Raw genomic sequence first — 16,412 nt, 5'->3', positions numbered from 1 at the left:
GGTCTACATCAGGGTCTGCATCAGGATCCGCAGGCTCACACAGCAGCCTCACCTCCGCCAGGGTCACACAGCATCAAGCAACTGCTCCCACAGCTACAGAGGAGGCCACCGGGCACCCACCCCCAACGTCTCCATCCACTTCAACTGGGGAGCAACATTCAGCTGCCAAGCTACGTCAGCTGGGACCCTCATCAGCCCAGGACAGTGGGCCAAGCAGAAGACAGCCAGCATCAGGCACAACACCAGTTACCATCCTGGTGCCTGTGCCAAAGTCTTAACAGCACACACAGGCAATGAGGTGGCCAGACTTTGTTGGTGCAGCCAAAGCTGCAGGCTGTACTACAGCCTCAGAGGACACAGATAATCCCACAGGGGAGGACTCAGACCAGAGTTCAGCAGCAGCAAGGCCCAGCCGATCACCAGCTGCTAGAGAGGTGCTAGCCAGCATGGACGTGGGGGAGGGGGAAGGATGCGTAGATAATTCTATGCAAACCAAACATTTTCTGTGAAGGACTGTGCTGAGGGTGGTGGTGGAGGGGATGTGAGGGGGTGGGAGTTTGGGGTGTGTGCACAGAGAGGGTGAAGGTGGTGGGAGGGTGTGGTGGTGGTGGTGAAGCAACTCAAATGTGCATTACCTTCACTAGAAATTTGTCTCAATGAGTCTTTGTCAGGCTTAGAGACCCAGCTGTTATGCACTCTGCTCTGCTTTGTAGGCGGGGGGAGGGGGGCTCATCCTCATCTTGGTCTTGGGCCTGCTGCTGTGGTTGCTGTGGCTGTGGCTCTTCTGGGAGGGCCTGTCCTTTGCGCAGGGCCAGGTTATGTAGCATGCAGCAGGCCATGAAGATCATGACGACCTTTTCAGAGCTGTACAAGAGCTCCCTTCTAGACCCTGTTTTTTAGTTGGCCAAAGGTGCACTCGATGATGCCATGTGTGGTCTGATGTTTACTGTTGTCCTCCTCCACAACTGTTTGTAGGTTCACCAGTGGGGTTGTGAGCCAGGTCCGCTGTGGATATCCTCTGTCACCTGTGAGGCAAAGCTGAATGAGAGACATGAATGTGTATTTTCTGGGCTGGCTACCTTGTGGAAGTAGGCTGGGAATTGTCCACATGTTTATTCACCCCTTCAAAGAGATGTAGCAGATTGGTGAGGCAGGATTTCCCTTGGCTAAATCCATGCTTATCTATTTGTTCAGTAATTTTGTTCTTTATAATAGTCTCTATCATTTTGTCCGGCTCTGACATCAGGCTCACTAGTCTATAGTCTCCTGGGCCACCTCTGGAACCTTTTTGTAAAATTTGGAGTTACATTGGCCACCCTCCAGTCTTCTGGCACCACACTTGATTTTAAAGATAAATTACATATAAGTAGTAATAGCTCTGCAAGTTCATTTTTTAGTTCTCAGTACTCTGGAATGTATACTACCTGGTCCAGATGAGTTGCTATACTTTAGTTTGTCAAACTGCCTGTTACATCTTCCAAGTTTATAGAGATTTATTTCAGTTCCTCTGACTCATCACCATTAAATACCATTTTTGGCATGGGTTTCTCCCCCACATCTTCCTCAGTGAAGACCAAAGCAAAGAATTAATTTAGCATCTCTGCTACGGCCTTGTCCTCCTTGAGTGCCCCTTTTATCCCTCAGTCATCAGAAGAGCCCACCCAGGAGAAGCCTTTAACCTGCTTATTCAATCAGTTGTTAAACATTTCAGGTCTATCGCTCACAATAGTTGGTAAGGTTGTCTTCTAATTATTTTCTTTTATTAATTTTTGGGAGAGCCTTAGGGCTGGAGAGGTGTTTCAATTAACTTGTTAGTTCAAAACACCCTTGCTCGGGGGGGGGGGGGGGGGGGGATATGTATAGAGTTTTAGTCCTTTTGTACAAGAATTCCTGGACAAGGAAGGTTGTACCTACATAGGGTGATAACAACAAAACAGTTGTTCTCTATCTTCATCTGCTGATGGAGAAGCATAACCCATGCCTGTCCTGGTCTTGCAGTACTTCAGGTAAATCCTAATTTTTCCTTTGGTTACAGAGAAAGGAAGGGATTTCAGAGGGTGTTTCAAAGGTATGGTTAGAAAATGTATTTAAATATTGATTATGTGGCTAAAACGTCATGTATATAACGTCTCTACACAGAAATATGTAGGTTGTCAAAAGGGGGGCCAGCTAGATATGGGGTATATATTTATCCCCCCCCCCCCCCCCCCCCCCCCGCAAAAAAAATTTAAATTACTAATATAAGACATCATTGCCTTCTGTGCATAAAGGAACTTCCCCCCTCTCCCACCAGTTTCATTTACCTGGTAAAAGCAACCATTATAATTGATGGCATCATTCATAAATTCTTCTGTGTGGGAGTCTGGATTCTGTACAAGATTCAACAGAATCTCAAACCCTGAAGTTTCAGTTCTGTATAAAAAAATTCCATATTCTCCAACAATGGAGCTATTCCCCTTACAACCTTTTACAATGAGCTCTGGAGCACCAATATACCTACTATGGGAAATTGGAAGAAGCTGGACTGTTACAGATTCCTACACAGACACCACATACTAACAGAATCCTTCACCTCACCTCATATATGAAAAGCATGGACAGACCATCAGTTGATACAGAATAGGAGACTACATACAGTCAAAACCTGAAATGGAGCCCCCCTCCCAAGAAAGCCAGACATTATAAGCAGTGAAAATATGGGTAAAAGACAAAAATGCATTTTCTCCTGTATATACAAGAAATAGAACAGATGTACATTTCCCAAAGTAGATACATTCTTATCCTGAAAAAGTATTAGATATATTTTTATTTTCTACTTTTGTTGTCTGGGCACTTTCTAATTGGGTTGGTCCCAATCTGTTCCAATTTTTGTGTTATCTTCTCCTAAATTCTTTTTCAGGTCTATCTCCTCTTGTCCTTTTTCCATTTCTTCTTTATATCTGTCTTTTTTATATGTCTTTTTTTCACTTTCTTATCTCTATTTCCACCCATATACGACTTTTACCCCTCATTCTCCCTCTCACACCCTCTAGTCCTTAGTCTCTTTTTCAACTCTCATCCCTTCTCCTGCAATTTCATTGGGGAAGGAGAGACACAGAGGGGGCAAATTCCTAGTACCCCATTTCTATTTTCTGTACTCACTCTCATATTCTCTTACTAGCCCCAGCTCCGTCTTTGACTCTTCCCTTCCCTTTAGGTCATTCTATTTCTTATCCTCTATACCATCTCCTGTCTGTAGAACAGGGGTTCTCAACCCAGTCCTCAGGATACACCTAGCCAGTCAGGCTTTCAGGATATTGACATGAATATGCATGAAGTAGATTTGCATAGAGTGGAAGTAGTACATGCAAATGTATTTCATGCATATTTACTGTGGATATCCTGAAAAACCTGACTGGTTAGGTGTGTCTCAAGGACTGAATTGAGAATTCCTGTTCTAGGATAAATGTTATAAGCAGCAGTTCATTTGGCATTTGTTCTAGGAGTGGAGAGATAGGCGAGGTCTTTCCCCTAGGGTTCACAGAAAATCCTTTTCTGGAAATATCCTTTTCTTTTACTAATTTTTATTATATTCCTAATAGGAAGTGGGTGTCTGTGGAGGGAGGGGCACCATTTGATGCTTTGATGCCTTGAGGGAGTTTGGATCTAACATGCTTTTTAAAAGAGTCTCAGGATATTATTTCTACTTGGTCTACTATGTGTGTGGCTTAGCCTCTGAAGATGACAAAATATTAAATTACGAATCCCAGTTTAAGAGAAAGGATGCTGTGACAGAACAGTGGGGGGGTTTTTAAGCCTGTAAAACTGACTTAATTATTTTTGAAGTGTATTTTTCTAGTTTGGCCAGCAGGTGGTGCATGTTTATGCTTAAAGCTGCAACAGAAAAAAGACCTGCAGTGATGTGGCCAGTTTTTGTTTTTTTTTAACGTGTTGTTCTTGGCTCTGATTGGCTCAGGAACTCAATTTCATTTGGAATGTGCTGGCTTTTGCCCCAGTCTTAGCCAGGCAGAAGAGAAAGACAGATCTCTTTGCTGAGGCCCTGTGATCAGTTATATTTGATAATCTGTGAGCAGCATATTTCCTGATTTCCCCAGGTACTTTATTAGAACGTAAGTAAATGTTTAGATAGTTTTATAATTGATCCATATTTCAGTTACCTATTATTGGTTGCTGATTGCACATTTTCTGTTCACTGTTCAAGTTGTGACAATAAACTTGTTTAGTTTGTTGACTCTGTTGTCTGGACTGATAAAGAATCCTGGTGGTTTGTGTATTGGGTCTGTGAGTGCTTTCTGGGAACTGTGGAACCACTGGGAGTGTGGCCCCAGTAACCTAGAAATCACTGGGGATAATTTGAGAGCGGGAGACTTGCTCAGAAGCGGTTGTGACCCAGTTGGTGGGAGGAGGGTGCTAGTGTAAAGCACAAGTGGCAGGTGCAGGTAGACCTGAACTGTGCTGGGGATAGACCCTCTAAATGGCTGCAGGATAAGCCCAGGTGGGTGGCTAGGCATTTTGTGAAAGATGCTGTATTTTGTAGGGCTATTGGTAAAACATTTCCAGATGTCCCCGGAGCCCCTTAAGCATGCAAGAAGGCTTTCTTACCATTAAGATTTAGAATAGCCTCATCAGGGAATATGTTATTTTTTTCACATTCAAACAAGAGCTTCTCCAGCTGTGCAGGGTCAAAAAATATTTATTCTTGACCAAAGAAGCATAACATTTGCAGAGAAACCTAAAAATAGAAAATGAAATAAAGGGGAAGAAAAAAAAATTCCCCCCCAACCAAACATTAAACCGATATAACATCCTAATTCAAGATGCTGCAACAGAAACAGAAACAGATGATGATGATTATTATTATTATATTTTCCTGATTAAGATCCAAGCCTTTCATTAATCTGGACTTTTTGCAAATGCCATTTTCTTTTCTATTTTGGGAAAATGTAAATTAGATTTGTTTCTTTTTTCTTCATTTAGATTGCTAATTAAAAAAAAGTGTCCTCAGCCACACAGATGACCATTTACATTTACCACTTGTCCTGGATTCAGTTTCCCTGGGAGAGGTGGAGGTGAACAAACCTTGCCTTTCCCTCTATTAGAGCAGTGGTTCTCATAGATTCCTGGTCAGATTTGCTACTGTTTAATTCTCATATTAGGCCTGTGATGTGATTTGTTCCAGGTCTTCAGTGCAATTTATTCTCCAGAGTCCTTCAGCATTTGCTAGGATGCACTTTCCTCTCATCCTTTTGCTTGGGATCGGGGTTTATAGAGGGATTGAAGCAGATTCTGACTGCAGTCCTCGGCCCGGCGGTAAGTTGCTGAGAAGTCTTATTATCAGTCTTGCAGATGACAGAAAATTATTCAAAGTTGTTAAGTTGCATGCAGTATTACCACTAGGAGTCAGGCTGCCATATATGGGGAGTGCTTCCTTCGGGGAGGGGAAGAGCTGCCATTAGTAGAAGATTGATCGGTAGGCTGTGCCATGGGAGACGGCTGCCACCTGGACAGGGGGCTGCTGATGCTGGCACTGGGGATGAGCTGCCATGGGGGGGGCTTGATTAGAGGGGGGATAATGCCTATGAGGCAGGCAGAGACTTATCATGGGGAGAGAAGGAGATCAGGGTGCCCCAGATGTTGATATTTACAGCTGCGTCTATAGAATGCACTTAGACTTGCCTTGGAATAAATACCGACATCTGTATTTCTCAATACAGACATAGATTCCCTTTGTGAAATAGGGAAATGCATGTCATTATTGCAGCCCTGCCTAGGACACTCCCTCACTCATGCTTCTTGGTCTTCTAAATATACTGAGCTTCCCCACCATGTAAATATTGCCATTTACACATGGGGGTGGTTCCAAAATAAGGACTATAATCAGTATTGTTCAGCAAGTCTTATAAACTGGTACTTCACCCAAGCTTTTTTCATCTCTGGAATTCAGGCACTCTGTGCTCTCCATGGCTCAACACACCAACCTATGGCACTTGTCCACTCGTGGTTATAGTTTTCAACACACCAACCAACCAACATCCCAGTGTGGTATTTTTCCTGCAGATGACACCGCTTCTCTCAGCCATCTTCTACCAATGTGTCTGAATAAATTCCCAGGAGAAAGTGCACTACCAATGTGTCTGAATAAATTCCCAGGAGAAAGTGCACACTGATATGTTTCTTCAGGGCTCTATGCCTGCTACTGGGGTAAACCTTAGTTCCTCTGCAGGTTGCTCACCTTCCCAGAAGCACTGGAAAAAACAAAAGCTAGCGCCTCTGTTAGTGATACCCAAACCTTGACTATGGTTTTATTTCCAGAGTTCAAACATTTGTGAGGGAAAGGGAAATGGGACTTGATATACCGCCTTTCTGAGGTTTTTGCAACTACATTCAAAGCGGTTTATATATATTCAGGTACTTATTTTGTACTTATTTTGTGAGGAGATTAAAGGTTAGAAGCATAGGAGCCAGCTCTGTGGGTGCTGTGGGTGCTTGAGCACCCCCAATATTAAGAAAATTCCTTGTATGTGTCCAGGGAGGGGTTATTTACATTGGGCTAGGCACCCCCAATAATTTTGAAAAGTTGGCTCCTATTAGAAGTGATTCAGAAAAATTACAAAAATGATACAGGACCTGCAAAATGAGCCCACAAAGAAGAGCTTAAAACACTTGTAGAGGTGCAAGTGTCCTAGAAAAAGGGTTACACACTGAAGATATACAAACTTGAGAGAAAAAGGGGAAATCAGGGATATATAATGGGAGGGAGAAAGGATCAATTGGTTCTTTTGTGTCACCATTTACTATGTTAGTAGTATGTAGTGCCATTTACTTCAATTCTTTTCTGCCCCCATCTTAGGTTCTTGATTGCATTCCACAGCAGTGTTCCCACGCTTAATAATGACATGACTACAGGGCAGTGGTGGCCCAACCACAGTGGGCTCAAGCACACCCACCAGTGGCACAGATGTGATGTGGCTGGTAGGGATCACCAAACCCCACCAGCTCAAGACTCCCGGCATCTTTCCCTCCCCTCTCCTCCCCTGCAGATGATCAGGTCTCTCAAATCCACTCCCCATCCCCCCTCCTTAAAGCCTTCAGTTCTTTGCTGGCAGCGAGCAGTGACTGGCCCTGAGCCTCTCTCTGACACAATTTCCTGTTTCTGCGTAGGTGGAACCAGATCAAAGAGAGGCTCGGGCTAGTATGAGCAGAGGTATAAGTCGTTGCTCGCTGCCTGCAAAGAACCAAAAGCTTTAAAAGGTACCATGGGGAGGGGGGGAGTGGACTTGAGAGACCTGATTGTCTGTGAGGGATGGGAGATGCTGGGGGGGGGGGGGGGGGGGGTAGGGCTGTTATACCCATCCACTTTGGGCTCAGGCCCACCCAGAATTGGATGTCTGGCTATGCCCTTGCTACAGAGCTAATGAGGATGAAAAATATCAGACAACTACAAATTATTCTACACTATTACTGTAAGCAGTAGGTTAAGTTAAAAAAGAAAAGAAAAGAGGGTCTGGAGCAGGAGTTTAAAAAAGTGTTTTAAAAGGGATGCCAGAGTGAAAAAATAATATTGATAGGCTTACCTGGTTCCTGATGTATTGGAGGAATTCTGCTTTGAGATCAGTGGGGTCTGGTTGATAGACAGCCAGGAGGAGGGCTGTCCAGGGCTCGGGAGTGAAGGAGTGGCCTAATGGTTAGTGCAGTAGGTTTTGATCCTGGCAACTGGGGTTCAATTCCCACTTCAGCTCCTTGTGATCTTGGGCAAGTTATTTAATCCTCCATTACCCCAGGTACAAAAAACTTAGATTTGTGAGCCCTCTAAGGACAGAGAAAGTACCTGCATATAATGTGTACAGTGCTGCATATGTCTAGTAGTGCTATAGAAATAATTAGTAGTGGACACTCAGGAGCTGCAGGATGGCCAGTGGGAGCAGAGTGTGCATAAGTGCATTGCTTTAAAGGCCAGAACAGGTGTCAGGAAAATCCAGGACTGTGCTTTGGGCCTTAACAATTGCTACCAGGCATGCTTGAAGATCGAGGCATGTAAGGAGGTGACCAGGAGGCCATAGCCAGCATGGCCTCCCAACTGGGAATTGGGAGATGTGCAGGGAGAGTGAAAAGAGGCTTGAGAAAGGTTTACAGTAGTGGGAGAGAGGCCTGGGAAGTCCTCTCCTGAAGATTTTAAGAGCGGCCCCAAACTCAGAGTTGGGCAGAAGAGGAAGAGAGGCCAGGGGCATGCATCTGGCATTCTGGCTGTGCCACAGGACCAGCTCACATTTAGCAGAGCTGTGCAAAAGAAACACACTCTGATATGACAGCGCTGGGACAGAGATCCAAAGGTCTCTATTCTGTCCTCATCCTTCTCGATCTATCTGCTGCTTTTGACACTGTGGATCACAGCCTACTCCTTGCTACGCTGTCCTCACTTGGATTTCAGGGCTCTGTTCTTTTCTGGTTTTCTTCTTATCTCTCCCAGCGTATCTTTAGTGTATACTCTAGTGGATCCTCCTCTACTTCTATCCCACTGTCATTTGGTGTACCTCAGGGATCTGTCCTTGGACCTCTTCTTTTCTCCATTTATACTTCTTCCCTTGGTACTCTGATCTCATCCCATGGTTTTCGGTATCATCTTTACGCTGATGACTCCCAGATCTACCTCTCCACACCAGAAATCTCAGCCGAAATCCACGCCAAAGTATCAGCCTGCCTGTCTGACATTGCTGCCTGGATGTCTCAGCGCCATCTGAAACTAAACATGACCAAGACTGAGCTTCTTATCTTTCCCCCTAAACCAACCCCTCCTCCTCCCCCATTCTCTATTTCTGTGGATAACACTCTCATCCTTCCTGTCTCATCAGCTCGTAACCTTGGGGTCATCTTTGAGTCCTCCCTCTCATTCTCTGCACATATTCAGCAGACTGCTAAAATCTGTCGTTTCTTTCTCTATAATATCACCAAAATTTGCCCTTTCCTTTCTGAGCACACTACCAGAACCCTCATCCACACTCTTATCACCTCTTGCTTAGACTATTGCAACTTGCTTCTCACAGGTCTCCCACTTAGCCCTCTCTCTCCTCTTCAATCTGTTCAAACTTCTGCTGCATGACTAATATTCCGCCAGTTCGTTATGCTCATATTAGCCCTCAAGTCACTTCACTGGCTTCCTATCCATTTCCACAGTTCAAACTCCCCTTATTGACCTGTAAGTGCATTCACTCTGCAGCTCCTCAGTACGTCTCCACTCTCATCTCTCCCTACATTCCTCCCCGGGAACTCCTTTCACTGGGTAAATCTCTCTTATCTGCACCCTTCTCCTCCACTGCTAACTCCAGACTCCGTTCCTTTTATCTTGCTGCACCATATGCCTGGAATAGACTTCCTGAGCCGGTACGCCAAGCTCCATCTCTGGCCGTCTTCAAATCTAAGCTAAAAGCCCAACTTTTTGATGCTGCTTTTAACTCCTAACCCTTATTCACTTGTTCTGAACCCTTATTTTATCATCCTCACTTTAATATTCCCTTATCTCTTGTTTGTCCTGTTTGTCTGTCTCTGTCCTAATTAGATTGTAAGCTCTGTCGAGCAGGGACTGTCTCTTCATGTTCAAATGTACAGCGCTGCGTATATCTAGTAGTGCTTTAGAAATGATAAATAGTAGTAGTAGTAGTAGTAGTAGTAGAAATGAGGAAAAAGGAGCAAGGTATTTAGCTGAGGTTTTGTTTGTGTGTATGGAGTGTGGACTAGAAATTGCTGAGGAGAGTTGGGGCAGGCAGCATGATTGCAGTGAGGGGAGAGCGTGCGCTACCTCTTGCCTGTCACACACCAGCAGCAGCACTGGGACATTAAAGTTTTAAACTGCCAGTTTCGGCAGTTGGCTGTAACAAGTGGTCCCTGTCTGACTGTCTCAAAATGCAGGAAAATTCATGATTTGGTTTAAAAATCATTGAGATAAGAGCTATTTATAGAGTGTGTGATTGAGAGTACTTTTAAAGTGGAAAACCAAAATAAGAGACTGACTTTGGTATGTCAGGAAGGATTGCTTGATAAGAGCGAACACCATGTTAGGGGTGCTCTTGTGTAAACGTTCCTCAGGGAAAGTAGAAGTTTGAAACACTTTGCCAGAAGACCGTTGATTGAAGCAGGCAGTTAGAGCTTGGGGAGTAAAACTGCTTATGCTGAGTCTGAGAGAGAGAAACTCTCTCTAATTGGGAACCCTTATGAGTTCCTGGACAAGTGGTCAGCTATTAGTACATTTAATGCCGTTAGAGAGGGTTGCAGTCAGTGCTCTTTAATTTGTCCTAAGCTGTCTGTTAAAAAAAATGGTGTAAGTGGAACTTGAATAAGAGAGGGAGTGAGAAAAAGTACTTGTGTAATTCCCCATTATAGCAGAGATTATTAAATGCCATCATGAGAGAGCTCTCCAGAGTCTCTGAGGGGAGAGTTCTGAGTTGTGGAAGGTATAGGATCCAGCCCAAAGAGGGTGGCTTCCTGGATAAGCTGCAGAGGGAAATGTTTTTTGTTATTGAGTGATAGTATAGGGAGGATTCAGAGTTGATAAATGTCATGGATGAGGAATGCACAAGGTCTTTGGTTGTCTTCACCCCTGCCAGGACCCTTGGAAGAGAGGGGTGCCAAGGCCTTTTAAAGCTTAATATCTGTAAAGCCTTAATATCCTAGAAGTATAACCTCGGCACGCCAGCACACACCTGAAGCCTCTTTATTTTCTGAAAATTTCTTTATTGAATAAATAAGTTTACTCACAATCAGATGTTCAGAAGTATTGCCCCAGAAAGTGAAGAACCTACTCCCAGACTGTTCGAGAATACTCAGGATAAAGCCCAGCTTAACATCTACAGCCCAAGTTCGAGTGAGAAAGACTGAACTGTGTGCGAGGAGTGGTAAAAAGTTTCTTTTTTGGCCCTGGGTTGGTCAAAACTGAGATGATTGGTGAGACTCGGGTTACATAAGGGGGAAAAAAAACCAAAACAAACTTGGGTGGGAAACAGATAGGGAGACTTAATTTAATTTGTTTTTCCTGGGTTAGTTAGTGACAAAAAGTTTTCTCTGAAAACAGTGAATGTAGAAAAGTTTGATGTCCAAATTGCAAAGGCACATAAAGAATTGCATACATCAGGGAGACAGAGTTCTTTGTTACTGATTTGTTTGAGGAAATAGGTGCAGTACGTTTATCTCATCAATGCTGGAGGTACCTGGTCCCACAAGTTAGAAGAAGGTTACTGTCACACAACGTTGAGCAGACTTGGAAGTGCTGCAATTGTCCAGTTTTGTGAGAAAATTTGCTAAAGAATTTCTACCTTTAATTATCAATAACACAATAAAAATATTTTAATGTTAAATTCCCTGATTTGGTGCAAGTTATTGTAGGAAATCCATAGCAACACCAACCGTGACAACAGTAATATCTATTTCATAACGTGTAATACATTACAGTTCAGATCTTTTCTATTTGGCTTTCAGAGAAGAACATAGCATCTACTGGAGTAGCCACTCAGAGCTCCTTGTATTTGAAAGACTTTCCAAGGTTAGCCAATGATGGGATTCGATCCACCTATTACTACAAAGGTTTCTGCAGTTGCACAACTAAGGAAAGCAATCCCTGGTGGCGGCTGGATCTACAGCGAACCTGGAAAATCAGATCTGTCGTGTTGGTGAACCCGAGTGACTGCTGCATAAATCTTCTGTGGGGGGCACAGATCCGTATCGGAAACCGTTCAGACAACAACAATCCTGTGTAAGTCACTGACATTGGTCAACCAAATGTTCACCTTTTAGGCTAACAAGCAATCTGATTACTATCTGCCTGTAAGACTATAGAAAGAAAGCATGAATACAAATACAGAAGAATTTAGGAAGAGGCTTAAGACTTTTTCATTTTCACTTGCTTATCCCAGTTTTTAGGGTGAAATATACAAATAAAACAATTTATACAATAATATTACAGAGTGTCATAAGAACATAAGCCTTGCCATATTGGGTCAGACCAAAGGTCCATCAAGCCCAGTACCTGGCAATATTCTGCTTGTCTTAGAAATAAGCAGTGGATTTTCCAAGTCCATCTTAATAATGGCTTATGGACTTTTCTTTCAGGAAATTATCCAAACCTTTTTCAAATGCAGCTAAGCTAACTGCTTTTACCACATTCTCTGGCAATGAATTCCAGAATTTAGTTACACATCGAGTGAAGAAATATATTCTCCTATTTGTTTCAAATTTATTACTTAGTAGCTTCATTGCGTGTCCCCTAGTCCTTGTATTTTTGGAATGAGGAAACAAATAATTCACGTCTACCCTTTCCCCTTGTAGGATAAATCACAGATAATAAATTACCTGTGTCCAGGTTCCCCTAAGCAGAACTATCTGCAAGCAAATAATCCTGAATTAGGTCTAGGGGTGGGAACCTTGGAACCTAGCCAAATACTTCCGTTAGAAAGAACTGTAGCTGAGACTGTAGGCTGAGATATATATATTAGATTTATTATAGTATGTCAGGTAAGAAAATAGAGCTAAGGTATACAAAATAGAATTCTGCAAGCTTTGGCTGATTACAAAATTACTGACTGATAAAAATTACACTCATACGTCACACTACTAAACACTAATTCTTACTGGTTACCAGGTAAAATTACACCACTGATCAGTCACACTATGTTACGAGGTAGTACAGTTATTAGCAACTTCTCCTGATCACAAGAATGACGGCACCAGCCTTCTGCTCAGGTAAATACCACTAACTAGCCCCGACTAGTAGGAAATGAATCACCGTGTTTCTCACCAGGCTTAGACCTCAGGGTCGTGTCTCTCGGGAGCTGGCACGGGACACCTCACAGACTCAAGCTGGAATCACAGCGAGTCTCAGTCGCAGCTGGAAGGGAACTCTGCAGCAGATAAGGAGGTCACAGGTCACGCAGGGCAGGTACAGCTGAACCACGATACTTTCCTCCAGATACACAGTTCATCAGTTGGTGGACCTTATTAGGTCTCACTGGTCTTCTTTTCACCTCCACCTTCTTCCAAGGCTTCCGAATCTTTCTTTGTTCCCACTCTCCCCGTACCTCTTGGTCCGGTGGCTGCAGGAACCAAACTGGATCTTCCTCCGCTCACTGCGTGGCAAGAACAGTCCATTGTTCTTGACCTTCAAGTTGTTACATTTTGGTATGCATTTTCTGTTTCTCACCCGCCTTGCTGGAGCCAGCCTCTCAGGGAGATAAGGGGGCCTGCTTTGCCCACAGCATGTCCTTGGTGTTGAGCTTCTGCTGTAATTTTCCACAAGCTGCAAAGCTGTTTCTTGCTGACACAGAGATGTGTGGGTCAGAGTGTACAGCCTCCATTTTGCTGTCATAGGATTATACAGGCCAAGGCCCGCAAGGTGAGACACACAGGGAAATACTCCTACACCCTCCACTCAGTATTTTATAGACCTCTATCATATCTCCCCTCAGCCATCTCTTCTCCAAGCTGAAATCAAACAAAATAAAACATGGAAAAGAAAATAAGATGATACCTTTTTTATTGGACATAACTCCAACTACTACTACTACTTAACATTTCTAAAGCGCTGCCCGGGTTACGCAGCGCTGTACAATTTAACAAAGAAGGACAGTCCCTGCTCAAAGGAGCTTACAATCTAAAGGACAAAAAGTGCAGTCAATCAAATTGGGCCAGTCTAGATTTCCTAAATGGTGGTGCGGATGGTTAGGTGCTGAAGGCAACATTGAAGAGGTGGGCTTTGAGCAAGGATTTGAAGATGGGCAGGGAGGGGGCTTGGCGAATGGGCTCAGGGAGTTTATTCCAAGCATAGGGTGAGGCGAGGCAGAAAGGGCGGAGCCTGGAGTTGGCGGTGGTGGAGAAGGGTACTGAGAGGAGGGATTTGTCCTGTGAGCGGAGGTTACGGGTAGGAGTGTAAGGGGAGATGAGGGTAGAGAGGTATTGAGGGGCTGCAGATCGCGTGCATTTGTAGGTTAGTAGGAGAAGCTTGAACTGTATGTGGTACCTGATCGGAAGCCAGTGAAGTGACTTGAGGAGAGGGGTGATATGAGCATATCGGTCAAGGCGGAAGATAAGACGCGCTGCAGAGTTCTGAACGGATTGAAGGGGAGATAGATGGTTAAGTGGGAGGCCGGTGAGGAGTAGGTTGCAGTAGTCAAGGCGAGAGGTAATGAGAGAGTGGATGAGAGTTTGAGTGGTGTGCTCAGAGAGGAAGGGGTGAATTTTGCTGATGTTATAGAGGAAGAAGCTGAAAAGCCCTAGCTGATTTAGCCTTTCCGCATAGGGAAGTCGTCCCATCCCCTTTATCATTTTCGTCGCCCTTCTCTGTACTTTTTCTAATTCTGCTATGTCTTTTTTGAGATGCTGTGACCAGAATTGCCCACAGTATTTGAGGTGCGGTCACACCATGGAGTGATATAAAGGCACTATAATATTCTCATTTTTGTTTTCTATTCCTTTCCTAATAATTCCTAACATTCTAGTTGCTTTCTTAGCCGCCACCCCACACTGAACATAGGGTTTCAACATATCATCAATGATGACACCTAGATCCTTTTCCTGGGCGGTGTCTCCTAATGTAAAACCTTGCATCATGTAGCTATAGTTTGGGTTCCTCTTTCCCACATGGATCACTTTGCACTTGGCTTCTAGAAAGTTAACTATCCTTTCTTTCAGCAGCGACTGCATTATTTTTCCTACCACCAACGTGAGACTTACCGGTCTGTAGTTTGCCAATTCTTCCCTGTCTTCACTTTTGTGAAGAGGAACCACATCCGCTTGTCTCCAATCCCATGGAACCTCTCCTGTCTCTACAGATCTATTAAATAAATCTTTATGAGGTCCCGCTAGGACCTCTCTCAGCTCCTTCAGTATCTTGGGATCCCATCTGGCCCCATAGCTTTGTCCACCTTCAGATTCTTCAGCTGTTTTTAAACTCTTTCTTCCATAAACAGTGCAGTATCCACTCCATTCCCAGATGTTCGCGTGGAAGCCAACCACAGTCCTTCTCCAAGATTTTCCTCTGTTTAGCATGTTTGCTTTATATTTATCATCAATGCTGAAAAACTACTCCCTGGACTGCCTTTGCTAAATAAGCAGAATAACTTAAAAAAGGAAACTGAGGTTACCTACTTAACTGTAAGTTAAGCAATTTGAAGCAATTTACCAGCAAGTACTTAGTGATCAAGTTCTCTCCTTTTCTGGAAGTTCTCTCACTGCACCTCTTCTGGACTGAGAGCAGCTTAGACCTGGCTTCCTTATGTGCCTGTGTGGTGGGAGGCAGGGCTGGTGGTTGGGAGGTGGGGATAGTGCTGGGCAGACTTATACGGTCTGTGCCAGAGCAGGTGGTGGGAGGCAGGGCTGGTGGTTGGGAGGTGGGGATAGTGCTGGGCAGACTTATACGGTCTGTGCCCTGAAAAAGACAGGTACAAATCAAGTTTATCTTGTCGGGCAGACTGGGTGGACCGTGCAGGTCTTTTTCTGCCGTCATCTGCTATGTTACTATGTTACTATAATATTACACTCCCCTGTGGGCATCCCTGGGTCTAGACCTGATGTGGCTGGAGTCTCCCTCAAGCACACACCGTTAGGACCTGGAATGATTAGCACCTGGTGCCTCCACCGGGAGAAGAAAAGTGTTAGCAGGTGGTATTTCCCTCCTTCTCCCCCCTCCCCTGGAAATTAAAAAAACCTACTGTAAACAAGGCTGGCTGAAATTTGAAATCGTTTATTGAACTATTTACAACTTATACTATATGAAGCATTAAGACATTTGCTAATGAGAAGTATTTGTGATAATCAATTTATGTCCTCTGAGTGAATGGTGATCCATGAGCAAACTACTAACAGTACTCCTGAACCTAGTTAGTTTCTGTGACCACGGGGCAGCTTTAAATACCTCTCCCTGGTCTCTTTATTAAGTCTTTTAACATGTAATCTGAAATTCTTGCCAGAGAATATGGTAAAAGCAGTTAGCTTAGCAGGATTTTAAAAAGGTTTGTACAGTTTCCTAAAACAAAAGTCCATATTCTATTATTAAGATGCCGCTTATTTCTAAGATGAGCAACATAAAATCTGTTTTACTGTTTTGGGATCTTGTCAGGTACTTGTGATCTGGATTGGCCACTGTTGGAAACAGGATACTGGGCTTGATGGACCTTCAGTCTGTTTTACTAACAATTACTTTGAAGCTTGTGATTGTTAATTGGTAATAGCAATACCATCTTGGATATGGTGGAACAGTGTTTGTGTTGCCAAGAAATACAGTGGCAAAAAGACTAAAATGTTCCCTGGTCTATCAGGCTAAATGGGGAAGGCTGGATTCATATATATCCAAAATATAATTTGGATATATACCATGTTTCCCTGAATATAAGACACTGTCTTATATTAATTTTTGCGCCCAAAAAGGCGCTAGG

The 16,412-nt window shown here is 43.8% G+C and overlaps 1 protein-coding gene across 2 annotated transcripts in view; it reads left to right on the top strand.

Annotated features, from left to right (window-relative positions):
• The window catches only part of LOC115481404 (fucolectin-5-like), a 31,445-nt gene that overhangs the window by 8,122 nt on the left and 6,911 nt on the right, over positions 1-16,412 (top strand). For both annotated transcript variants that reach the window (XM_030220500.1, XM_030220493.1), the window contains exons 2-3: positions 5,180-5,310; positions 11,467-11,740. In XM_030220500.1, the coding sequence (XP_030076360.1) occupies positions 5,226-5,310; positions 11,467-11,740 (359 nt within the window). In that variant the 5' untranslated portion in view covers positions 5,180-5,225. The remainder of the gene's footprint in view (positions 1-5,179; positions 5,311-11,466; positions 11,741-16,412) is intronic.

This window comes from Microcaecilia unicolor, chromosome 1 (genome assembly GCF_901765095.1).
Source record: "Microcaecilia unicolor chromosome 1, aMicUni1.1, whole genome shotgun sequence".
Classification (NCBI taxonomy): Eukaryota; Metazoa; Chordata; class Amphibia; order Gymnophiona; family Siphonopidae; genus Microcaecilia; species Microcaecilia unicolor.
This window is presented reverse-complemented; position numbering and strand designations above follow the sequence as displayed.